The following is a 22,420-nucleotide window of genomic DNA, read 5'->3' as shown; positions in this document are numbered from 1 at the left end:
TTCATATTCCTAAGGTCTAACTTTACTCAAATTCATTTGAGAATGCCAATGTGAATGAGGGTAGTCACACCACCACTGAAATTCTGGAGTGTTGCTGGAAAGCGCCTTCATTTGGAACAATTAAAGTGAACTCAGACGCAGCTATCTTCAAACATAACCAGGTGGGTTTGGGGGATGTGATGCGGGATGAGGTTGGGGATGTAGTGGTGTCTACGTGTGTGCAAATTGCTGGCAGGTTTGATGTGGAGGTTGCTGAGGCAATGGCTATGAGCCTATGAGACATGCCTTAAAGATTGCCATGGAATCAGGCTTCTTGAGAGTGTGTTTGGAAACTGAATCTCAAGCTGCATCATTGTCTAAGGAAGGGTATAGCAGATCCGACCGAGTTTGGCTATATTATCAAAGACATTCTTTTGCTTGCTAGCTCCTGCACTGTTGTCTCTTTCACATTTGTGAAAAGGAATGGAAATCGAGTAACTCATAGCTTAGCCAAACTTAGTAGCAATTATGTTGGTGTTAGAGTTTGGTTAGAAGAGTATCTTATTGAGATACATGAACTTGTAATGGCTGATTTAAGCCTTTCTTATACTTAATAATATTGCTCGGTTTCCCCTCAAAAAAAAAAAAAAAAAAACAAAAATTTTTTACTCAAATTCAAATTAGTCCGAGTCTAACATATTCCTAAGGTCTAACTTTACTCAAATTTAAATTAGTTGGAGTCTAACAAACTCTTGATTATCAAATAAAAATATCCTTAAAAAAAAATGTATAGAATGTTCAACCAATCACACCTATTATTTTTCCTTTAAATTAATCTTCCAACAAATCCACAATTCATGTTTGAACCCAAATTTTGAACCCTTAAAAAGAAATACAAGTAAATTGGATTACTTCATCTTTCTTTTCTTGTTGAAAGAAAGGAGCAAAACAAAGCCACAAAAAATGCCCGGGAACCCAATGTCACTCGGACCCTCAAATTTCGGGCCAAACTTTATCAACACTTTGTTCTCTTCTTTCCGGGGAACCCATTTCCGGTTAATCGGAGCTCCGACTACCCTCCGGCGCACTTTAGCTGCTACCCATTCTATTAGCTACAATAAGCTTGTGAGAGCGAATATCAATAGTCCAGTTTCAATCTTTAATAGTGAGACTGTTGCTTCGTCTACCATTCCCTCTGTTAATGGGTAATTAGCAAAAAATTCAATCTTTTTGTTTTAGGGCTCTCATGATTTTAGTAGAAAATTTATATACCGCACATTTTAATTGGGTGTTTGATATTGTTTATACTAGTATTTATTTGTGTATACTATTTTTTTTTTTTTTTTTTTTTTTTTGAATTTTTAGTTTTGAAGCATGATTGAATTGGTAGGAGATGCAATGTGTTCAATTTACTAATTTTGGTTTAGCATGAAATTTTATTTGGGTGTTTAGGTAGGCATATAGTGCAATTGTGATGTAGACGTGATTCAATTGAGGTCTTGAGTACAACCCCGCAAGACTTGATACTAACTAAGCTAATTGGCATTCATCAGTATTAGCATTTTTTTTTTATTAATTAATTTTCTTATATCCGAGTAATGGCAATTGTACTTGAGGCTAAAATTAAGGATAGCTGGTGTGCCTGGTGAATAGAAGCATAAAGATGGAATCTTGATTACTAGTTTTTATTCTTTGTTGATTGGTAAATTTTAAGGTATGTAGGTTATGAAAATAATGTTTTCGATCAGAAATCAGAAATATTGCTGCATAGTAGCCTAATTAAGGATTTAAGGATGGAATCATGGAATCCCAATAGTTTTCCTTCAGGGTATTTATACATCTCAGTGCAAGTTAAGTGTTATCATCATTAGTTGTTTGGTATGCATAAAGGAAACGAATCCCTTGTATGAGTTGTATTGAACTGGGGATCGACGAGGGAAGTGTTTTTATTAACATAGCCATAGGGTAGGGAAGGGTAACAAATAGTTGGTTATGGACTTATGGTTACCCTAAGGAAATGGAATGTGTTACCCCACCACTCATACCAAACAATAGGTGATGGAAACTGTTGAGCGATTGCATTTTCACTGCATTAATATAAACTGTGAATTGTTTAGCTGAATTTTAGTGAAAAATGCTACTTGAAGTCCGATAATGATTAATTTTTGTATTGAAGTGTTCATTTGTAAAAATTCTACTTGGATGTTTAGTTAATGTATTTTGTTTGGTAGAAGATTGGTTTCGATTTCTGATGACCTCAGGAATCATCCTTCTTACCCGAACTATTATTCCTCCATTTCTAAAGGTGTTAATGCATCTGATAGGCTTTTATAGGGTGCAGCGACTGCAGCCTACATTTTTTCCTTATGACATACTATATTGCTGCCGAGCAATCCCTATCTCTTCCCTACTCTTTGCATACTCTAATCTTAGTATTTAACTCTGAAATTTGATTTTTTTTCTAGATATCCAGAATATAGCCGCTTACTACCCTGTCCATCAACAAATCTTCCACCAAGAATAGAGCACTTGGTTGTCTTGGAAAAAAGCCCTGTTTGTGAATACATTAGCAAAAGTTTGGATCTTCCACCATTGTGAGTGATGCTACTGTCTTCTGATCTTTGTTTTTCTTTTAATGGCCTATCTCAACTTCTCAAGGTTAAATGAATGGATAGGGTGACATAATTAAGAAAGTGAACTGTTTATTTAGGTACGTTGCAGATCTCATCCGTTTCGGAGCTGTATATTATGCACTTATATGTCCAGAGCCTCCTGTAACAGCTACCCCTGAACAAGTTCAACTGTATCAACAATTTACATCTCCTGAACTTCTATTACATAGACGTTCAATCAAGGGGAAAACTTTCCGAGAAGCTCAAAAAACCTTCCGAGTAACTCGCATAGAGGAATTCTTTGAAGTAGGAACTTACTTGCGCATTCATGTACACCCAAAACGCTTCCCAAGGTGATTGAGGTGTGATTACTGTATCTACTTAATTTTCACTGTTACTCACTATTGAACCTTGTATTCTCATCAGGTGCTACGAAATTGATTGGAAGTCAAGGATTTTAGCTGTTACTGAATCCTATGTGGTTCTGAACAAACCTGCTGGCACCTCAGTAAGTAAATACTGAATAATCACTCATTGCCCCCATGATAACATTTGTATGATTAAGAAATTGGAAACCTCACTTCAAATGGCAGCATTTTGCTTGTATCCTTGCATAAACAATAACTCTTTTCATATATGGCCTCAAATGGCAGCGTGTCGCCTGTATCCTTGCACAAACAATAACACTTTTCATCTATCGGTTCACTTGAAACACTTGATTATTGTGTTTTACTTTGTGGTTGATATCTTGTTTAATGACCTTTAGTTCTTAGTTAAAGCTTCTTAGTGACAGCTTGGAGTTCCTTAAAATTATACAATGTATCGTCTCTGCTTGTTTTCATCTTGTTATACGTGTCTGCTTCAAACTTTCAACTTCTTGAATTGGTATTTGTTTAATTTTTCTTTGTGGTTCTGTACACCGAAGAAATGCTAACTTAAAGGCATATTTTATTACTTTTTATGATCCATGTGAAAATGTGAAATACATGCATGCCACTTGCTTTGCATCAATTTTCTCATTACAAAGGCAAATAATCTGGAAGTAATGATTTCTTCTAAAGTGTTAATTTTCCTTTGTTTAGGTTGGAGGGTCTTCAGATAACATTGAAGAATGCTGTGCAACTTTTGCCACTCGTGCCCTGGGATTGACTTATCCACTCCTTACTACACATCAAATTGATAATTGTACTGAAGGATGGTAATGTTCTGCAATTTTCTGAAACTTTTTTGTGTTATAAAGTAGTTCTGTATTAAGTGTGGCTCATTTGCAGTGTTGTGCTGGCCAGAAATAAGAAGTATTGCTCAACTTTTCATAAGAAGATTAGAGTAAGTCTATGAAATCCTTTAGATAATGAGATTACACAAATTTTCCTGGATAACGCACACACTTTAGTAATAAGAAAGAGGTTTAAGCTTCCACTCCAGCAAATCCCCAATCTTATAGAGTGCATGTGCATCTATGTCCATGCTACTGGAGCGCCAGAACAAACATATATAAATTTATATTAATGTAGCCCTTTGTGTATGGATATCAGGATAAAATGGTTAAGAAGCTCTACCTTGCACTTGCTGCAGCACCAGTACCTCGTGGAATATATACCCATTACATGCGCCCTTTTGATTTTGCTCCACGACTTATTTCAGAAGGTAATAATTCTTGAAAACATGCCAAGTTTGGTTGTAATAAATGGTTGCAATTTTGCAGTAGTCATGAAAGTCTTATGGCTATGTTCTTAGAACTGCAGTTATATCCCCAAGTAAGTGTTGTTCTTTGTAAACTTTTGTCACTACTCATTACCATATAGAGAGGTGGACCAGGTGGTATTGAGTGGTAGTGGAAGTTATGAATATAAACAGATACATAATAAGAAAAGTGGTCGGGGTTCTTTCCATGGACCCTGCGACACCTAGATAATCAATTTGGGTGGTTGGAGCCATCTGCTTTGCCTTTAAACTATCAATTTAGTCATTTCTATACACGCATCTCTTAATTAATTCAAGGCTACCATGGGCCTTTATGTGACCAACTAATTATCATATATGGCTCCAAAAAAACATTATATGACCCGGGATGCATCTCCCCTACAGTCTTGAGATTTTTTTATACCGGGTCCCAAAACCACTGAAATTGGTCCAAAAACGTAGATTATAGCCTTTATTATTGGACAGTTTTAAACTTTTCCAAAGAAAAGGAAATAGGTCGAGGTGTTTCCCATATACCTTGGGGAAGCCATTTGAGTGGTTGGAGCTATCCACTTTGCCTTTAAAGAATCAATATTGTTGTTTTTGTATACGCCTCCTTTTATTGGCTATAGCCCACCACGGGCCTTTATGTGTGACTGAATAATGGCCGTATATGGTTCAAAATAACATTATATGACCTTAGGATGCGTCCCTACAATTATGTGAATCTTCATTATCGGGTCCCAAAACCTCCAAAATTGGTTCGATTTTCATGTATAATACATCTAGGTGCTTCTTGGGATTCCCAAAGGGCCTCGGGAGTCCTACTTGGTGTTCAGATTCATCTCATTTGTGCCTTGGTCAATCCTTATTCATCATGTCTTAAGATGCCTTCCCATGTGTTACCTTAGCCTTGTTACCTTGTCTTAATATCGTTACCACGGACATTTCCATGCAATTATGCAAAATTACATATAAACTCATTACCGTTACTGGCTACTCCATAAATTAGTTAACATTTTCCATTTTCAATATCATTTTATGTAAGTTACTTTTCTTTATTTGTAAAGTTGGGTCACATAGCCAACCACCCACTTTATTCTCCACTGTTTTACCCTCCTTAAATTCCGCACAAAAATTAGATGTTAACTTAAATGTGGGACTAAGGGAGTTAGATAGATGGGATCCTTGGTGGATACTTTGGGATAGCTGTGTACCTCAGTCTTAGGAAATATTTCAGCGAGTAGCAAACAACTATTTTTCATTGCATACGATAAGTTATTTGACACATCCAAACTATCATGTTGTGTAAAAGAATTTTAGTAATAGGGTTTCTGTGCATCTTTTGTACTCAACTGAAGAGAGGACCTCCTGCACTTGTCATAGTAACTGTCCTGAGCTTTTCTGTTGCAGAGTGTATTGATAGATGGCTCTTATGCCGGCTGGAAGTTTTGGATTGTAAGGAAGTTCCTTGGCCGAACTCTTCCATCAGAGAAAAGTATCAAATTGAAGACTGTGGATGGCCTGTAAAGAATTTGGCTTACGAGTGCACTGTTGACCTTTTGACTGGTCGGACTCACCAGGTTAGTGATACAAGTGCGTGTAGAAATATTTGAAGTAGATGGAAACTGCTATGTTACTGTTCGCACTTGTGAAGTTGCAACAAATTTAGTGTAAATATAGTGTTGGGAATTCATATTTGCATTTAATCTCTCAAATACACTGAGCTTGAGTTTGGATCTGCCTTTGAGTTTCATGCCAACTCAAAATCTTGCACACTCATGTCTTAGCATATTTTCTCATTATCATAGATCGCCATATAGTATATGCTAATTTACCTATTACTTTTGACTTGCGATCATAGTAATATTATTTATTTGGTACCTTTTGTTTTTCTCATCAATTCTAGCCTTTTCAAATGCTTCCCTCTCAAATACTTGGGCTATCATTGTTGCAATTTTCGCTTGTGAAAATATTGAACTTTATTGACCGTTTCTTGTTAAATGTATTATTGAACTTCTAGTCACTGCGTTGGAAGTTAAAAATCTAAAAGAGATGCCAAATTGCCAATTGAATCTTAGGTAGAAAGTGGGTCGAAGAAGAAGATGATGGGTATAAATAAATCAAATCAGTGGGAGAGAAAGGAAGTTGAAAATTGATGTGAGTTTTCTTTAGCTTTTAGATTGTTCATTGTGAGAGAATTAAGCCTCTCGGAAGCCAGACTATCCTTTATTTTCTGCAATTCCAAATTATCTATCTAATTCATGCTCTTTTTCCCTTATATTTCCATTTATCTTGTCTAAGTTTTAATGATTCATAGCAATCTTTCTAATCAGTTGGCCGTTGGTGAAGAATTTTGTTGTAACATATTCATTTTACTGATCCATTACGCGGTGAAATTTTTCCAAAATGTGATCATTTTGGTACCTTTGTTTAAAAAATGATTACAACATAATCTTCTTTTGGAAAGGTTTGGAAATTTGAGATGTATCTAGAATTGTAGCTGAACCCCTAACATGTGGAGAGGCTTTATCTTTTTACAGAGAACATATGCATTTTTCTTATTCATGTTACTCTTATATAATTTTGCTTTTTTTCTATCTCTTTGCTTGCCCTTCTATATCCCATTGTTTAGTACATGTGATTTTGTGTCATTTTTATTGTCTCACTTCCCCTTTCCAATCTTTCCCGTTCTCTCCTTGCCCTACTGTCATTCTTTACCTAGTTTGTTCAAATGTAGGTTGTGGTAAGTAGGTGATAGCCTTGTAAAACTTGAAAACAAAATCACCTGGCTGGATCTGAGGAGCTAATTGAGGAAAAGAAATATTATGTATGTGACCTGCCTTAGCTTGTGGATAAAGGCCTGGGCTGTCAATCTTCTGTCCATGAAAATTGTCAGTGGTGACGCGATTCCTGAAATTAAATTGTGTTGGTACAAGAGTTAAAGCAAGCTGTCACATTACATTCTAAATTTCGCTAAATTAAAGATGATGTAGTAATAATGTGAGAATGGAACAAGCTAACAATCACTTACCTGGGGAACTGTTGTATTATATTTGAATTTCTTATGCAATTGTTTCTGTTCCTTTTGCTCTTGCTCTTGTTTTTGCTTCTTTTCTGGATAACTTCAATAGATTTGTAGTATAATTGGCAAGAAACTATGTGTAGTTAATTATTCGGTTATATTCCTGCGCAGATTCGAGCACAATTTGCTGCTTGTGGGGCACCTATAATTGGCGATTCCATGTACATGCCAGCTTCTCTTGCAGAAAAAGCCACTCCAAACATTAATCCTCTTGGAAAATGTAAAGAAGAATATACTAGTGAGGATGAAAAAAATATTGCTATTGATAATTGGATTGCTTTGCATGGAAAGGAACCCACTGTTGCAATTGGTCTTCAAGCTTGTCAAATCTCTTGGGACAACGGTGAGCATATCTACAATGCTGGGTCGCCGTGGTGGAGATGAGATTATTTTCATGACTCAGGTGCCCTCTGTAGTCACAAGGAAGAAATTCTAATGCAGAGCTGTAATCCAGGTTAGTTTATTTCTTATACACACTCTTTAACTTTCTCCTCTGATCAGTATGTATGCTGTAGAACCTTTAATGTGTCCTACATATGTATAATGCAGAGTTATTCTTAGCAAACTTCTTTAACTTTGGTACACCTATCACACACAATAATTGTTAAGTTTGCTTTCTAAGGGCTCAAAGCATGTTAGTGGTGGTTCTAATGGAGTTCTTTAGCCAAGGAAAAATTAAGGAGAAGCCTTTTAGTTATTATTGGAGATATCTTCGATTTGACTTGCCGAAGAGATTTACCCAAGGGTTCTTTTTTACAAAAAAGTTAAAAAACTTTTCTGTACACCCTGTTCACAATAATATTAGTGTATATCGAACAGTTAGTTATAGGGTAACTTTTAACTTGCTTAACTTTAACCCAATACTACTTATGATTTTAATGTATATAGGCCATGAGATAAGTTCTATAAGGTTGATATATTTACCCTTCACACATTAATATTTAATTTTTACTCTTAGAAAGAGTACCTTTATCAATAAAACATAGGTAACTTTAATTTATATTAAGGTAACTTTTGATCACTTTAGGTTAATTTTATTACTGGAGTACAATTACTAATGTACAGCCGGTTTTATTTAAAAGTCGAAAATTATATTAGGAAATTTCTCTCCAATTTTCTTGTCTTTTCCAACATAAACCACATGTCCACATTCTAAAGCATTATTATCAGCCTGTTCTTGCTGTATCTGTTCAGGGGGCAAGTTCCTTGCTAAAAACTTTTTCACCGTTATGCTACCTTGAATTCATGAGTCATTAGTCATAACTACATGCATATTAGCCTAAAGAACTATGCTAATATAAAACGATTAGGAGAAGACTGTGATGACCCTTGCCCAATGTTTATATAATTCCTTGCATAAATTTCAAGATAAGTTAGTTCCACAACCTTAACGAGTCTGTTAAGATTTTTTTTTTCCCCTTCCGCTCGGATCTAGCCTGTTAATTAGCTTAAGATATGTTGAGGCTATCCATTCTGGTCAAATTTAAACTGAACGGATTCACTTCATTAGCCGAAATTTGCCCAAGTGTTTTTATCATTGATACGAGATATTTTCTTCAGTACAGATTCATAGCCGCTCCATTAATGGATAGTTCATTGCGTGCCATAAGGTCCATAACAAAGGGCTCCTTTCAAATCACATTTTCGACATCTAAAAAAGCCTAGAGCATAGCGATGCAGGCAATTAACTACTGAAGTATCCATCAACTGCTAAGATACAGAACGGGACCAGGTACTTCTCCTTGCCTCTGAAGATTGTGAAGTACAAATCAGAAAAATTCTGAGTCATCTCTGAATGATATGGAATTTCTCTGAAGATCTGTATTCAAGAGTGCTTCTGGATTAAGGCCTGATTTCCAAACTTAAGCTTTATTAATGTTTAATTTCACAAAGAGATTGAAAATTTTCTGATTGCACTTTCAGATGAAATTGTAGTTTCGTCTGTCCATTTTTGAGTAGTAACAGTAAACTTGTAACATGAAACTGATACAACCTATATGTAAATATTACAAATTTGAACTTCTGGTGATAATAGAAGTGACCAATAACCGTGTAGCATTTACCAGCTTATGCAGTGGCGGATTCAGGATTTTCAATTAGGGGTAGCATGTAGTCATTTAAGAAAATTTTAAACCAAAAAAAAAATATTGAATAACTGAAAATTTGGACTTCATAGGTGGTCAAACTGGTCATATATATAAATTTCGCCAAAAAAGGTTAACAAAATAACCGACTGAGTTACTTTTTTATGCAATGCAATGTGATGTAATTTGACTGAGAACTTATTAAAAAAAAAACTGTGAAGTTGTATGGTGTATTAAATTTGTGTATATATTTTTTTTTATTTCTATAATTAATGCTAGTAGTTTTCTGATGTAGCTCATTTACCATTACATTTAACAAAATATTTCATACTCTTTAATTAAATAAAGTGTGGAAATGAAAAAAAAAATAATAAGAGAGAAAGGAAAAAGTCAATGAAGAAAATGGGGATTGAGAGGGTCGAACCCCTGATGTGTCGCATAACAACCAAAACTTAGCTAAAAGTCCATTTACCACTGCAGCAATCATTGAGATTAGTTCTAATTGTGCAGTTTTAAAATTTTATACGAAATTACTTTATAGATCCGCCAGTGAGCTTATGTGTAAGCTTGTGATGATAAGTTCCGTGTTATCATACATCTGTGGATGTAGGAGGCTTTCAAGCTGAGCAACTAGATCTGTAATGGATATATTGCAGTAGTTCTGCAAATTGCAATATAGTGTACATTTTTTGGTATAAATTGATATTATTAGCGTCAAAAATATGGACACATGATGCATGTGAAACCCGCATCACCTTATGCGTGTACGTTTTTAGCATTATTAGGTGGAATTCCAAAATTTAATCTAAAATTTGATGAATGACAAGTATTTTTCGTTGGGTGTTTCCTATACCTATATATTATCTTGGTATAATTGTGTGGTGAGTAATTTCATGTATTGCTTGATGTAATCTAGAGAATGATTTGTTTTTTTCTTTTATGGAGTCCTTTTCATTGCTTGGCAGAGAACTTGATAGGCCAATGATTGTTTTTTTCGCCATTTTCGGTGTTTAGGATAATCATTAAATGGACTAAATCAACCTGTGAAGATGTGAGTTGAAACAGAAAACCAATGGTAGTTGTGAACTGCTGATGACTTACAACTAGCAATCCAGTCCTATTCTTTTCACCTTATCGCCTATTATTCACAACGTGAATTTAATCATTGCCGTCTGCTACAGGGTTTGGCAAAACTGCGACCCCAAAATCTGTGACGGTATGGCAGTGTTAAAAAACAAACAAACAAACAAACGCTTAGTGGTACAGCCAGTGGCGGACCCACGTGTAGTCATAGTGGGTCCGCGGACAACCTATTATTTTCTATAAAAAAAAAAAAAAAAAAAAAAAACTAAGTATCAAGAGTTTTAGCTTATAGTCTGGTGGTTTGTTCCCCATCCTACCACATATGAGATACGGGTTCGACTCCCATTACTCTCAAACTTTTTTTTTTTTTTTTTTGGGCTTTACAACCTCATTTTCACAATTTCACGATTTAAGAAAAGTCAGAAGGCAGAAATATCCCCAAATCCCCAATTCCCCCAAATTGAAACCCTAAGTCTCAAAGTCACCCAATTACCCAAGCCCCGTCGCCGTTCACCGTATCGCCGCCTCGCCGGCAGCCCGGCAGCCTTTTCGTGCTTCTCCGTCAGGTATGAGTGAGGCGTCCGTCAAATCGTCAATCCGTCTGTGAGTTTGTTAGCGTCGTGCTCGTGCAGTGGCTCCCCAAATTCGATTTTTTTGAGGTTAGTTTTAAACTTTTAATTTATATAATTACATTGCAATAAGATTATAGAGATTAGATTCTATATTTCTATATGAAATCATCAATTTAAATGTTTAAATCAAAATTATCAGTATGTTTAATATCACTATATCAGTGTATGAGTTTTTTTTTTTTTTTTTTTTTGGGTGAAATTTCTTGATTTGATTAGTGCTTGATTATTTGTATGACTTTATAAAAGCTTGAATGTTATGACTTGATTATCGTCACTTGATTAGAGCTTGAATGTTGTGAATTTGTGATTTGTGAATGTGAGTTATGGCCGGATATTTGACCATTTGAGTATAGTGTTGAGAAAGATGCTGCCTTTTGTTTCATTTGCTATCTGTTTAAGGATGGTAACACAGCGGGAGTGGATGCTTTTGTTAATGGAGGTTTCAGATCTTGGAATAGAAGAGACACAATTGTAAAGCATGTTGGTGGACACAAGAGTGCTCACAATAATGCCGTGATTGCTATGAACTTTTTCATGAATCAAATGAGTAGCATTGCCACCGCTTTATCAAAACAAACAGCGGAAACCATGAGTGTCTATCGTAAGAGATTGGAAGCTTCAATCGAAACCATTAGATGGCTATTGTTCCAAGGGTTGCCTTTTCGTGGTCATGATGAAAAGGAAAGTTCATTATCTAGAGGTAACTTTCTTTCGTTATTAACTCTTCTTTCAAACCATGATCCTGAGTATTCCAAAGTTGTTTTTAAAATGGCCCCTGGTAATTGTTAACTTACTTCTCCAAGTGTCCAAAAAGATATAATCAATGCTTGTGCTAAAGAAACAACTAAAGCAATATTAGAAGAACTTGATGGTGGATTTTTTGCTATTCTTGCTGATGAATCTGCCGATGTTTCCAATAAGGAACAAATGGCACTTTGTTTGAGATTTGTTAATAAAAAGGGGGAAGTGTGTGAGCGTTTTCTTGGTATTGTGCATGTTCCTGATACTAGTTCTTTAACTCTCAAAGCTACTATTGAGTCATTACTCATGGAACACTCTTTAACTTTCTCTCAAGTTCGAGGTCAAGGTTATGATGGGGCAAGTAATATGCAAGGTTCAATCAATGGCCTTAAAACTCTAATATTGAATGAATGTTCTCAAGCATACTTTGTTCATTGCTTTGCTCATCAACTTCAATTGACACAAGTTGCACTTACTAAGAAAAACTCAGATTGTGGTTGGCTTTTTGTTGACGTACTTGCACCTCTCTTGAACTTTGTGGGAGGTTCACCTAAGAGGAAAGAATTTCTTCGAGAAAAACAACGTCAAGGGGTTGTAGAAGCATTATCTTTGGGTGAAATTGAATCGGGAACTGGTTTAAATCAAGAACGTGGCTTATGTAGACCTTGTGATACTCGTTGGGGATCTCACTTTAAAACCATTTTGAATGTGCTTGATTTATATCCTTCAATACTTTTGTCACTTGATTCCATTGCAGAAGTATCTGATACACTTGATTCGAATAAAGCACAATCTATTACACACTTGTTGATGTCATTTGATTTTGTGTTTGTGGCACACTTGATGGTTGATATATTTGGCATTACAAATGCGTTGAATGTGGCATTGCAAAAACATGATCAAGATATTGTAAATGCAATGGTCATGGTTGATGTAACCAAGACTAGTTTGCAAAAGTTGAGAGATGAAGGATGGGATTCACATATGGAAAAAGTCACTTCTTCTATGGCTAAATATGACATTGAGGTTCCAAACATGGAGGGGCGATATGTGGTTCCTGGGAGAAGAATGTATAGAGGTAAAGGTCCACATGTGACTAATCTTCATCATTTTAGAGTTGAAGTTTTTCTAAGTGTCATTGATCTTCAATTACAAGAACTTGAAAATCGATTTCCCGAGGTAAGTAAGGAATTACTTGTGTGTATGTCTTGCTTTAATCCTGCAAATCGGTTTCATTCTTTTGACAAAAGAAAGTTAGTTCAACTTGCTAAATTTTATCCCGGTGAATTTTCAAGCTCTGAGTTATTATTTTTTGAACATTCACTTGAAAATTTCATTGTTGATGTTCGAAATGATGAGAGATTTTGGAATTTGAAAAGTCTAAGTGAACTTTCTACGAAACTTGTTGAGACGGGAAAGTTTGAAACTCATGACCGAGTCTACTTACTTTTGAAGTTAGTGTTGATTCTTCCCGTTGCAACGGCAAGTGTAGAAAGAGTATTTTCTGGAATGACGCAAGTTAAAGATAAATTGCGTAATAGCATGGAAGATCAAATGTTGAATGATTGTTTGATTACTTATCTAGAAAGAGATTTGTTTTACAATGTTAGCATGGATGATATTATACATCGTTATCAAAATATGAAAACTCGTCGAGAGCAATTGTAATAAAATTAGTACTTTTTTAGTTGTAATATGAATTTGAATTACTTTATGAAATGAACTTTTTATGTATTTTTTTTTTTGTCCATCATTCAAGCTTTGACTATTTTTTGATATTTTATGCGGTCGGTGGACGATGATGGGATGGGACAACCTATTATTTAAATCCTGAATCCGCCACTGGATACAGCTCTCACCTCCCAACTATGAGGTTAGAAGCTAAAATCTTTACTATCCTAACTTGTTGGGTATTGTGGTGGTTTTCTGAATGAGTAAAGATTCTAGCTATCAGTCTAAATAGACGAGTTTTCTTGTGGGTTGTTATCCCCTTATCTTTCCCCGCCTCCTCGGGAAATTCCCTTCTTGGCCAGTTAATGGCCTGATAAAATCAAATTTAAGCCTCATCCATCTCTCATCAATCCTACTGCTAACAGATTCCATGTGATAGTGCTACTTTTTCTCTAAATTTAGACACCTATATGTCATTTGTGGACTAAATTAAGGCAAAGAATCCATGATTAATGTTTTAGTTATACTAGGTGGACTGAGACATCATGTTGTCTCTTCAACCCATCAAACATCCAATTAAAACTTGCTATATTTAAGCTTGGAAAAGTTGAATTATTATATTAGCTAAATTAAGCCACTTTACTTTGATGTTATTAGCTAATTGTAGTAGTTGCTTGCTTCATAATTATACACCTGTAGTCCTGTACCATAAATATCATATCATGTATGGTCCTTAAAACATGTTTACCATTGGACACCAATGACACTTTAATTTGTGGATGAGTAATTTGATGTCTCAAAAGGGAATAAACCTATGTTTCTCAAATTGAATACCACATGGGTATGTGTCCAAATGTCCGAATTGACTGTTTTACCAAAAAAAAAAAAAAAAAAAAAAAAAAAAAAAGGGACCTAAAATGAAAGGTCCTAGTGTTGAGTTGAAATGAAGAGTTTAAGTAATAAGATAAAAGAAAAGAAATTATTAGCCATACGGGTAAGACTTTTTCAGGTATGTAATATTTACCGTTACTTTCATATATACGTATATGACATAACAGCATTGGTGTATTCATGTAGATGCCTTTTTTTTAGAAATGTCTACAACTTGTATCGGTCAATGAATACAACCTATCCCATAACCTGGTATCCCTTGACAAGAATGAACTTGCGACTTTGTGGTGGAAGATGGAAAGGCTTAACAGTTACCGCCTTTCTGCTTCTTGATTCTCTGTCCTTTATTACTTTGACTCTTAGAAACGTCAATGTGGATACAGATATGCCATTCCTCACAGGTAAGACATAGTTACAAGGAGTCTGAGTACTAAGATTATTCTGTATGATGTTCTTATGTATTCCTCTGCTAGAAGTCTTAAGATGATTGTAATACATCTTCACTTCTACCCTGCTTCTTTATTGTCTGTGTTCTATGCTTGGCAATGAAGTTTCTGTACCAAGCAACTGATAATTTTGGACTTCGCTTCAATGTATTATAATCAACATGATATAGCCCAAATCTTCTGGTGTATCCATATAACCACTCAAAGTTGTCAAGCAATGACCATGCAAAGTATCCTCTAACGTCCGCTCCTTTCCTGTTCATAAGGAGTATGAGATGAAAAATTAGTTGCCTTTCCATTCAAAAATAATAGCCACCTATGTTAAGATATCGTGGTAAATTAGATTGCCTTTCCATTCAAAAATTAGTTGCCTTTCCATTCACAGTTTCTAAAACAGAAATAGATTATGGTGATTTTGGTGAAATCATGGTGAATCCATAATTATGAAGGTTAAGGACAATGTGACATTTAATTCCGAATGGAGTAATAGAGAAGAATCGGAAGGTTACTACTTACAGTATTCCTAGAAAACTTACTTAATAGAACTTAGGACTGAATCCAGGTAACCAGCCATGTATTCCACTCTCTTGGAGTCATTGAGTAGCTTGGTGACACTAGTACTTGAATTGCTTTCTTGAACAAACCCTGCCAGATAAAACTTTTAGTGTTAGTAAGGAATTGACTTAAGACACAAAAATGCATTGGAATTTCTCCTCAAATTACAACGATCTTCACCAGCTTACCGTTTTCTGTTATGAACATGGGTGTATTATTGTATCTATCCTTAACATAGGTCACCATTTTTTCCATTCCTTGTGGGTGGATGTACAGCCAATCCATTGCTGTCTGTATCAAATTGAAATGAAAACACAATGATATAGTCACCCGAGAATATAAGAGATACATAGTATGCTAAGATCATCGGCTCTTTGTTTTGAATTGAATTTTGTTGCCCTTATGTGAGCTTATGACAATCTGTTGGCTCTTATCTGCAATCCAATCTAAGTAGAAAAAAAAAAAAGGTTTTGATTTGCAAAGATTGCTTACTGGTTCGCCGATGGAAATGCCTTCTTTATATGGAGTTCTCAGGTATGCTCCTTCTGTCCAGGTAACTCCCGATCCAGATTTACAGCTTGTGAACATGCAGTCTTGGGCATAAAAACTAGTGTAGTGGTTGATACCAATGAAATCAAGTGCTTTATCTAGTATCCTCTTCTCGTTCTTTGAAAATTTTGGTAAATTTGGTCCCAGAATCTTTCGCATCTCTGCTGGGTATTCTCCAAACATGATTGGATCTAAAAACCTGCACAAAATAGCGTTTACCATTTAGTCCTTTTTCTCAATATATGTAACTATGTAAGAGTAATTTTATTTATGACACAGAGGCTATTAGAATACCAATTCATGAAGAAAGACTGAGCTCTTTCAGCTGCAAACTTGTCGAATGGCGAGTTGCTGATAGGTTCAAACCATATGGCGCTAACAACAAGCCCAATGATGCCTCCTTGTTTTTCCTGCTTGTTTTACAATATCAATCACATTTTCGTAAGTGTCATTTTGCAAACTAAAGCAAATAATACATCATACTTTGTAGCAGGTTTGTTAGCTCTTTCAACTTTTTGAGGTTTAAGTTATAGGAATACTTTACTGTTTTCTGCTGTTAAATTCATGCTTAACATGACCAGTATGTGTAGCGCTGATTTTAAGTTCAATATGCAACTAACATGTGTACGACTGTTGAAATCTGAAAACCAAACATTGAAATTAACTGATACCAATCCGGCCTAGTAGTACTCAGCAGTTTAATTACAAGTTCATATACTGATAAAGCTGGTTCCAGATTCTTGTGCATAGTTTCCAATTACCATTACCTGGTATTTGGTTCTGTAAAGGTCTACAGCAGCCGCGTGAGCAAGGATAACATTGTGAGCAGCGATGAAGGGTTCCTTCTCGGAATCTCCTTTTGAACAGTTTCCAAATAAGCCTGAACACCGGTTTGGTGGGTAGTCACCAGTACGGTACCCATAAATAATATCAACATTCGGCTCATTGAAGGTGACCCAGTATTTTACCCTGTCCCCAAAGTATTTGAAGCAGATATTCGCATAGTATGCAAAATCTTTCCTGCAAGTATCAATTCTTTAGTACTCTTCTCATTTCGAAGCACTTGTGGATTCTGAACTTATTCAATGTTTTAAAATTTAGTGATTTATACTAGACCTCCTAAATTTAAAAGCTCGGTGGAAGCTGGATTTCTGAAAACTGATTTTAGTTTATAGAAGAATGCATAATTGGTTTCATGCTTCATATGTGCTTACTGTATTTCAGAGCTAAGCAATCCGCCATATCTGTCCTCGAGTTCTTGAGGGATATCATAGTGGCTCAGTGTCACAAAAGGCTGAATCCCTGCTCGTACGGAAGTAAAAATAACTCAGATGAGTTTACTTAGCCGAAGTAAAAGGTAAAATATTTGTTAGAGTAATTTTTTCTGTAAGACTTAAACTCCTGAAAGCATGTTCTCTTTTCGTATCTTAGAACAAACCTTTAGCAAGTAGAGTATCAATGAGCTGGTTGTAAAATCTGATGCCTGCTAAATTAACGACTCCATATCTTCCTTCTGTTATGTAAATTGAGTGACAGTGAGCAGTTTTAGAACTACCTGTTAGCTGTTTTATGTATAGAGTATAAACTGAACGAACTTTGTATACTTTTTTATAGTGTAATGGCTATTGTAAACATGAGCTTACTTGGTAAAATTCGAGCCCATGATATCGAGAAACGATAACTGTTGAGTCCAAGATCAGCCATCAGCTCTACATCTTCCTGTTTCACCAAGGTGAATATTGATTAGCTAGATTGTATAGTTGTTATTGTCAAAATTGAAATGAATAAAGAAAGTGTAAGAACTAATCTGAGACGGAGGAATATTATGTCTGATAACTTGATATAGTAAGTTGTTGAGTAAGTAACTGATAGTAAGATTAGTAACTGTCAATTTTGTCAATATCGATCATTCTTGATCTAGTCTCAAGTCTCAACTGCATTTCCCCCGAAATGGTACAATTCCCATTAATTTAACCCGCATGTTTACTACTCTGCATTTACTATTTACCACACGGTACATTACCATGCTAGGAATCAAAGGAACACATCAACGAAAAAAAAAACTGTCTACCCACTAAAAACTGTCTACCCACTAAGTAAACTACCCACTACTAATACAGAATAGTAATAGATACTGATAGTGAAATACAACACAATATGATTAATGATACTTTTATATTGTATTTAGTGGGTGGATGTAACATTGCTCCATATCAACATCCCTCGCTCGTATACTCCTCTGTTATCTAAAAGTGACATTTTTTAAAGCGACATTTTTTATCCTTTTTTTTTTTTTTTTTTTTTTTTTTTTTGACATTTTTATCATGTTCTCGTAATAAGTATAGTTTGTTGTTTATTTTTGTGCCTTTTTTGTGGATCGACCAAGCAAGAGAGTATGGTCCCAATGCTAACTATATTTGGCAGCATGCTTATGTGTTTATATGGGGTGTCGACTGTCCAACACAAATGTCAATTTAGTAATTTACACATATACGGAGTATATATTACGTAGTATATTAGACAAAAGGGCAAAGAAGCACACGTTACATGCATGCACTTTCGCTTTCTTCTTTTAACACTAGTGTTATGCACATTTTCTTCGATTATACTACGGAGTAATAGATTTTTTTTTTTTTTTGTGTTCCACACGCTTCACCCTTTGAGCTAATCTGAATTTGGGGTTAAGTTCTGGATAGCTAGGTTTCAGTCTCCTCCCAATTGTTGTTGCGGGGATCGAACACGCGATCCTCCTTACCAGGAGCAACCCCAATCACCACTACACCAACAGTCAATTGATACTACGAAGTAATAGATAACACACTCATAAAAATAAAAATCTACAAATTTTGAGCCAGAAAATTCAATCATATAACTCTTGTTCATTTTCAGAATATTTGTAAATATTGTTACAATTTTTAATTAAAATTTAATTACTTTAATATTGTGACCCCAAAATAATTGTAATTGTAGGACTGTATTATTTTGAATAAATATTATTACTCATATTGAGCATTTCATAATTAATAATCTTATTTTAGCTTTATCAATTGTCTCTTGACATGTATTAATCAATGAAATGAAATTATTCTTAATGATTTAGTAACGTTATACCAGATATCGGTGGTAGTGATCAGTCGCAACATCTCCATTGCTCTTATCTAATATCCCTCCTGTTTAAGAGACAAAAAATGCAACATTTAGGAGAAAATCTTTTTGTAAAACAAAGAAACAAGAGTAGGTTTGATTAGAGGAGTGTAAGAAACATTGAAATACTGTCAAATTTACTACATACTAATAAATTATTTCAATGTCCTTATTGATCAGTTTACACACGCTTTTACAAAAACGCTAATACATCTAGTAACTCAAACTGACGAATACACTCTTTGCTTGCATCCACCTCAAATTCAAAATATTGTACGATTACTATCATAATCTAGGGCTTTATTCTAAATTATGATTAACCTAAGCTATATTTGGAAATTGCTTATCCAATTATTATTGTCAAAGCATCAAATGATTTACATCAGCTCATTTCCATACTGTCACGAGTCCCATCAGTACAAGTATATTCGTTCTCTTTCAAAATCTAAAATATCGTCAAATTATATTTCTTGTCAGTTGTCACAAATTGTGTTTCAATTTGTCAAGGGTATCACGGTACGGATACAACTAGATTGTTCGGCAATTAGGTACAAGATCAAATCACCGTATACAATATGTTTATAATGCGTGGTAATAATTTTTTTTTTAAAAAAAAATTATTCAAAATATCATCTCTCTTTAAGGTCTTGTTTGGTTACACTTTACTGATGGTGGAAATAAAAATTCATGGAAAGTGAGTATATGAATAGTTGTTTGGTTGACATATACGTGGGAAGTTGAATTTCCTTGGTAAATGGAAATTCCTCCAAAACATGGGAATTTAATTCCCCCACTATACCTTGGTCAATCAAAATTCCCTTATGTATTTTTGGATAAAATTACAATTTTACCCTCAAAAAATTGGAAAATATATTTATTTATACAAAAAGTAGTTAAGGAAGTCATAATACATGAGATATACATAAGGTTAACCAAACAAAACATAGGAAATTAAATGGGAAATTCAATTTCCTTCCTATCAACCAAACATGATTTTAGCATTTCTTAGGAATATTAACTTCCCATGAATTATAATTTTTCATGTATTTCTATATCCCAAATGCAACCAAACGAGGCCTAATTGTTATAGTTGTTCTTTGATACAAATTCTATTGTCATTTATTAATACTCTCTATGTCCAGAATAATTGACACAGGTCAAATTTACACACATGTCGATACACTTAATTTGACCTTAATTTTATGTATTAATATAAATAAAAAATTGTAAGAAAAATTATATTAAGAAACTTTATATTAATATCTATTGAACGACATATTTCATGATAAAATATGTATTTATTACATTTCTAGAAAACAATAGTCAGAGTGAATAGTGAAAACATGTTTAACGTGCCAATTACTTTCGGACAGGGAGAGTATTAAATAAAATATTTTGCACTTTCTATGTACTTCATTTTTTATACCATTTGTAAGAAAAATTATATTAAGAAACTTTATATTAATATCTATTGAACTACATATTTCACGATAAAATATGTATTTATTACATTTCTAGAAAACAATAGTCAGAGTGAATAGTGAAAACATGTTTAACGTGCCAATTACTTTCGGACAAGGAGAGTATTAAATAAAATATTTTGCACTTTCTATGTCCTTCATTTTTTATACCATTTGACCGAAAAACCTTTTACAAAAACTGGGTTTATGACTTTATGGTGCAAAATAAAGTGACAGAGGAAGTATAATTTATAGATAAAGTTAGTCCATATGATGGATTTAGAATCTTAAACTCGGTCATACTATGGGATCAAACCACACTAAGGGAAAATTTGGAGTAGGAATTCTTTTATCCTTACGCCCACTTCCAAAGACCTAATCCGCTAATAGGTCGGATTAGTCAGTAAGAGGTTCTAGTCCAATAAGACCCTCCTCCTTACCTACCAAAAAAAAAAAGTACTCTCTCCCTTTTTTTTATAAGCTAGAGTTTCATTTTTGGAAATCTCTTATAATTTAATAATATAGCTTTATCTATTAATGTCCTCACTCTTTCTTACTTTATCATTTTTCACTCTTCCAATGGTCCTCACTCCCTCACACACCACTTTACTTTTTAATAAATTAATAACTTTATTTACCTCACTAACATCTTAATTTATTAAAACTCCGTACAATCTCATCTCCAGCTTACAAAAAAAAAAAAAAAAAAAAAAAAAAAAAAAAAAAGAAAAAAAAGGAATGGAGTATATGAATATAGTATTAACCTGACATATGAGTGAAAGTATCCCAATTGTTGAGCCCTTTACCATCAACTAAGTAGGCACCTTCATACTGAAATTGAAGAAGAACTAAAAAATAAAAATAAAAAAGGACATGCATGCTAATTATTACATTGGAAAATGAGTCCAATGAGAATCGAAGCTTATATAAAATCCTAAATTAAAAAAAAAAAAAAAAAAAAGTTATGATAAAGTTTGGAGGAATTAATGAGGGAGTTAAAACCTGATATGCGGAAGAAGCAGTACCAAAGAGAAAGTTTGAAGGAAGTGTAAATGAAGAAGATGATCCACCATTATTTTCACTCTCTGGAAGACTGTGATAATAAGCAAAGTTATAATTAGGAAAAATAAATATAATTAAGAGGATTATAGTTGTTGTAAATGGTAGCTTGTTAGACAACATTTTGGAGTGCGTTTCGGGTTTTTGAGCAACGCATCTTGTTTTGGGCTTTTATAAAGGGGAAGGGAAACATTTGTTGACATTGTGGTGTTGGACGGTGGGACAAATGTAACGAGAGATGATACACATGCACAAGGTGTATGTGGGGCCCCAATAAAAAGCCGCTATGTCACCATAAACCAAATAAAAAAAGAGGGGGAAATTAATTGGGAAAATGGCGCTACAAAGCAAGTTAGGCGAGAGTAATTTCTTGGTGCTAAACATGCATTAATAGTGAGAAATTTTCCGGCAATGTTTTTCATTTTTTAAATGCTCTAAAGATTGAGAGTATTTTGAGTACTTCATTCATACTCATATTAAGCTAATACACTCCTTACCCGAATTAAACTAATTTTCAGTCCCGTTAGTTCATTTCTAAGGAAAATATTCAACAGTACATAACTTGAATTGTTATCTATCACCAAAGTGTGGTAACCTCTAATTTTTTAGTCCAACTGTTATTGTTAGATTGTTAAATATATATTCCACTTAATTTATCAGTTTTGTTTTGTTATTTGAATCTACTAATCTATTTTTGACAAACTTCTGGAATTGTACAAAACATTTGATGACTGAGAAACTTGATA

The 22,420-nt window shown here is 34.4% G+C and overlaps 3 protein-coding genes across 5 annotated transcripts; 2 read left to right on the top strand and 1 right to left on the bottom strand.

Moving 5' to 3' along the window:
• The first annotated feature begins 165 nt into the window (after window positions 1–165).
• On the top strand, window positions 166–9,380 carry LOC110687337 (RNA pseudouridine synthase 6, chloroplastic-like). 2 transcript variants are annotated; one of them, XM_021863973.1, is made up of 10 exons: window positions 166–1,184; window positions 2,445–2,573; window positions 2,690–2,944; window positions 3,018–3,099; window positions 3,674–3,789; window positions 3,863–3,917; window positions 4,127–4,238; window positions 5,688–5,857; window positions 7,471–7,813; window positions 8,925–9,380. In XM_021863973.1, exons 1-9 carry the CDS (start codon window positions 943–945, stop codon window positions 7,741–7,743), a joined length of 1,434 nt encoding a protein of 477 aa, XP_021719665.1. In that variant the 5' UTR covers window positions 166–942; the 3' UTR covers window positions 7,744–7,813; window positions 8,925–9,380. The 2 variants fall into 2 exon arrangements, with proteins under 2 accessions (XP_021719665.1, XP_021719666.1); XM_021863974.1 differs by having other exon boundaries at window positions 8,920–9,380.
• On the top strand, window positions 9,034–14,794 carry LOC110687193 (zinc finger MYM-type protein 1-like). The gene is made up of 4 exons (XM_021863804.1): window positions 9,034–9,039; window positions 11,558–11,858; window positions 11,973–13,078; window positions 14,663–14,794. The coding sequence occupies exons 1-4, from the start codon at window positions 9,034–9,036 to the stop codon at window positions 14,792–14,794; spliced, it is 1,545 nt and encodes a 514-aa protein (XP_021719496.1).
• Window positions 14,637–21,836, bottom strand: LOC110687336 (beta-glucosidase 46-like). 2 transcript variants are annotated; one of them, XM_021863971.1, is made up of 12 exons: window positions 21,618–21,836; window positions 21,380–21,446; window positions 19,123–19,181; window positions 17,655–17,730; window positions 17,450–17,524; window positions 17,226–17,313; window positions 16,779–17,031; window positions 16,306–16,421; window positions 15,955–16,210; window positions 15,651–15,753; window positions 15,444–15,552; window positions 14,637–15,162 (listed from the first exon to the last, which is right to left on the bottom strand). In XM_021863971.1, the coding sequence occupies exons 1-12, from the start codon at window positions 21,795–21,797 to the stop codon at window positions 14,940–14,942; spliced, it is 1,605 nt and encodes a 534-aa protein (XP_021719663.1). In that variant the 5' UTR covers window positions 21,798–21,836; the 3' UTR covers window positions 14,637–14,939. The 2 variants fall into 2 exon arrangements, with proteins under 2 accessions (XP_021719663.1, XP_021719664.1); XM_021863972.1 differs by having other exon boundaries at window positions 21,380–21,463; window positions 21,618–21,703.
• Between the last annotated feature and the right edge of the window lie 584 nt (window positions 21,837–22,420).

Source organism: Chenopodium quinoa, unplaced genomic scaffold (genome assembly GCF_001683475.1).
Source record: "Chenopodium quinoa cultivar QQ74 unplaced genomic scaffold, ASM168347v1, whole genome shotgun sequence".
Classification (NCBI taxonomy): Eukaryota; Viridiplantae; Streptophyta; class Magnoliopsida; order Caryophyllales; family Amaranthaceae; genus Chenopodium; species Chenopodium quinoa.
The sequence above is the reverse complement of the archived record's forward strand: the minus strand, read 5'-3'. Positions and strand labels throughout refer to the sequence as shown.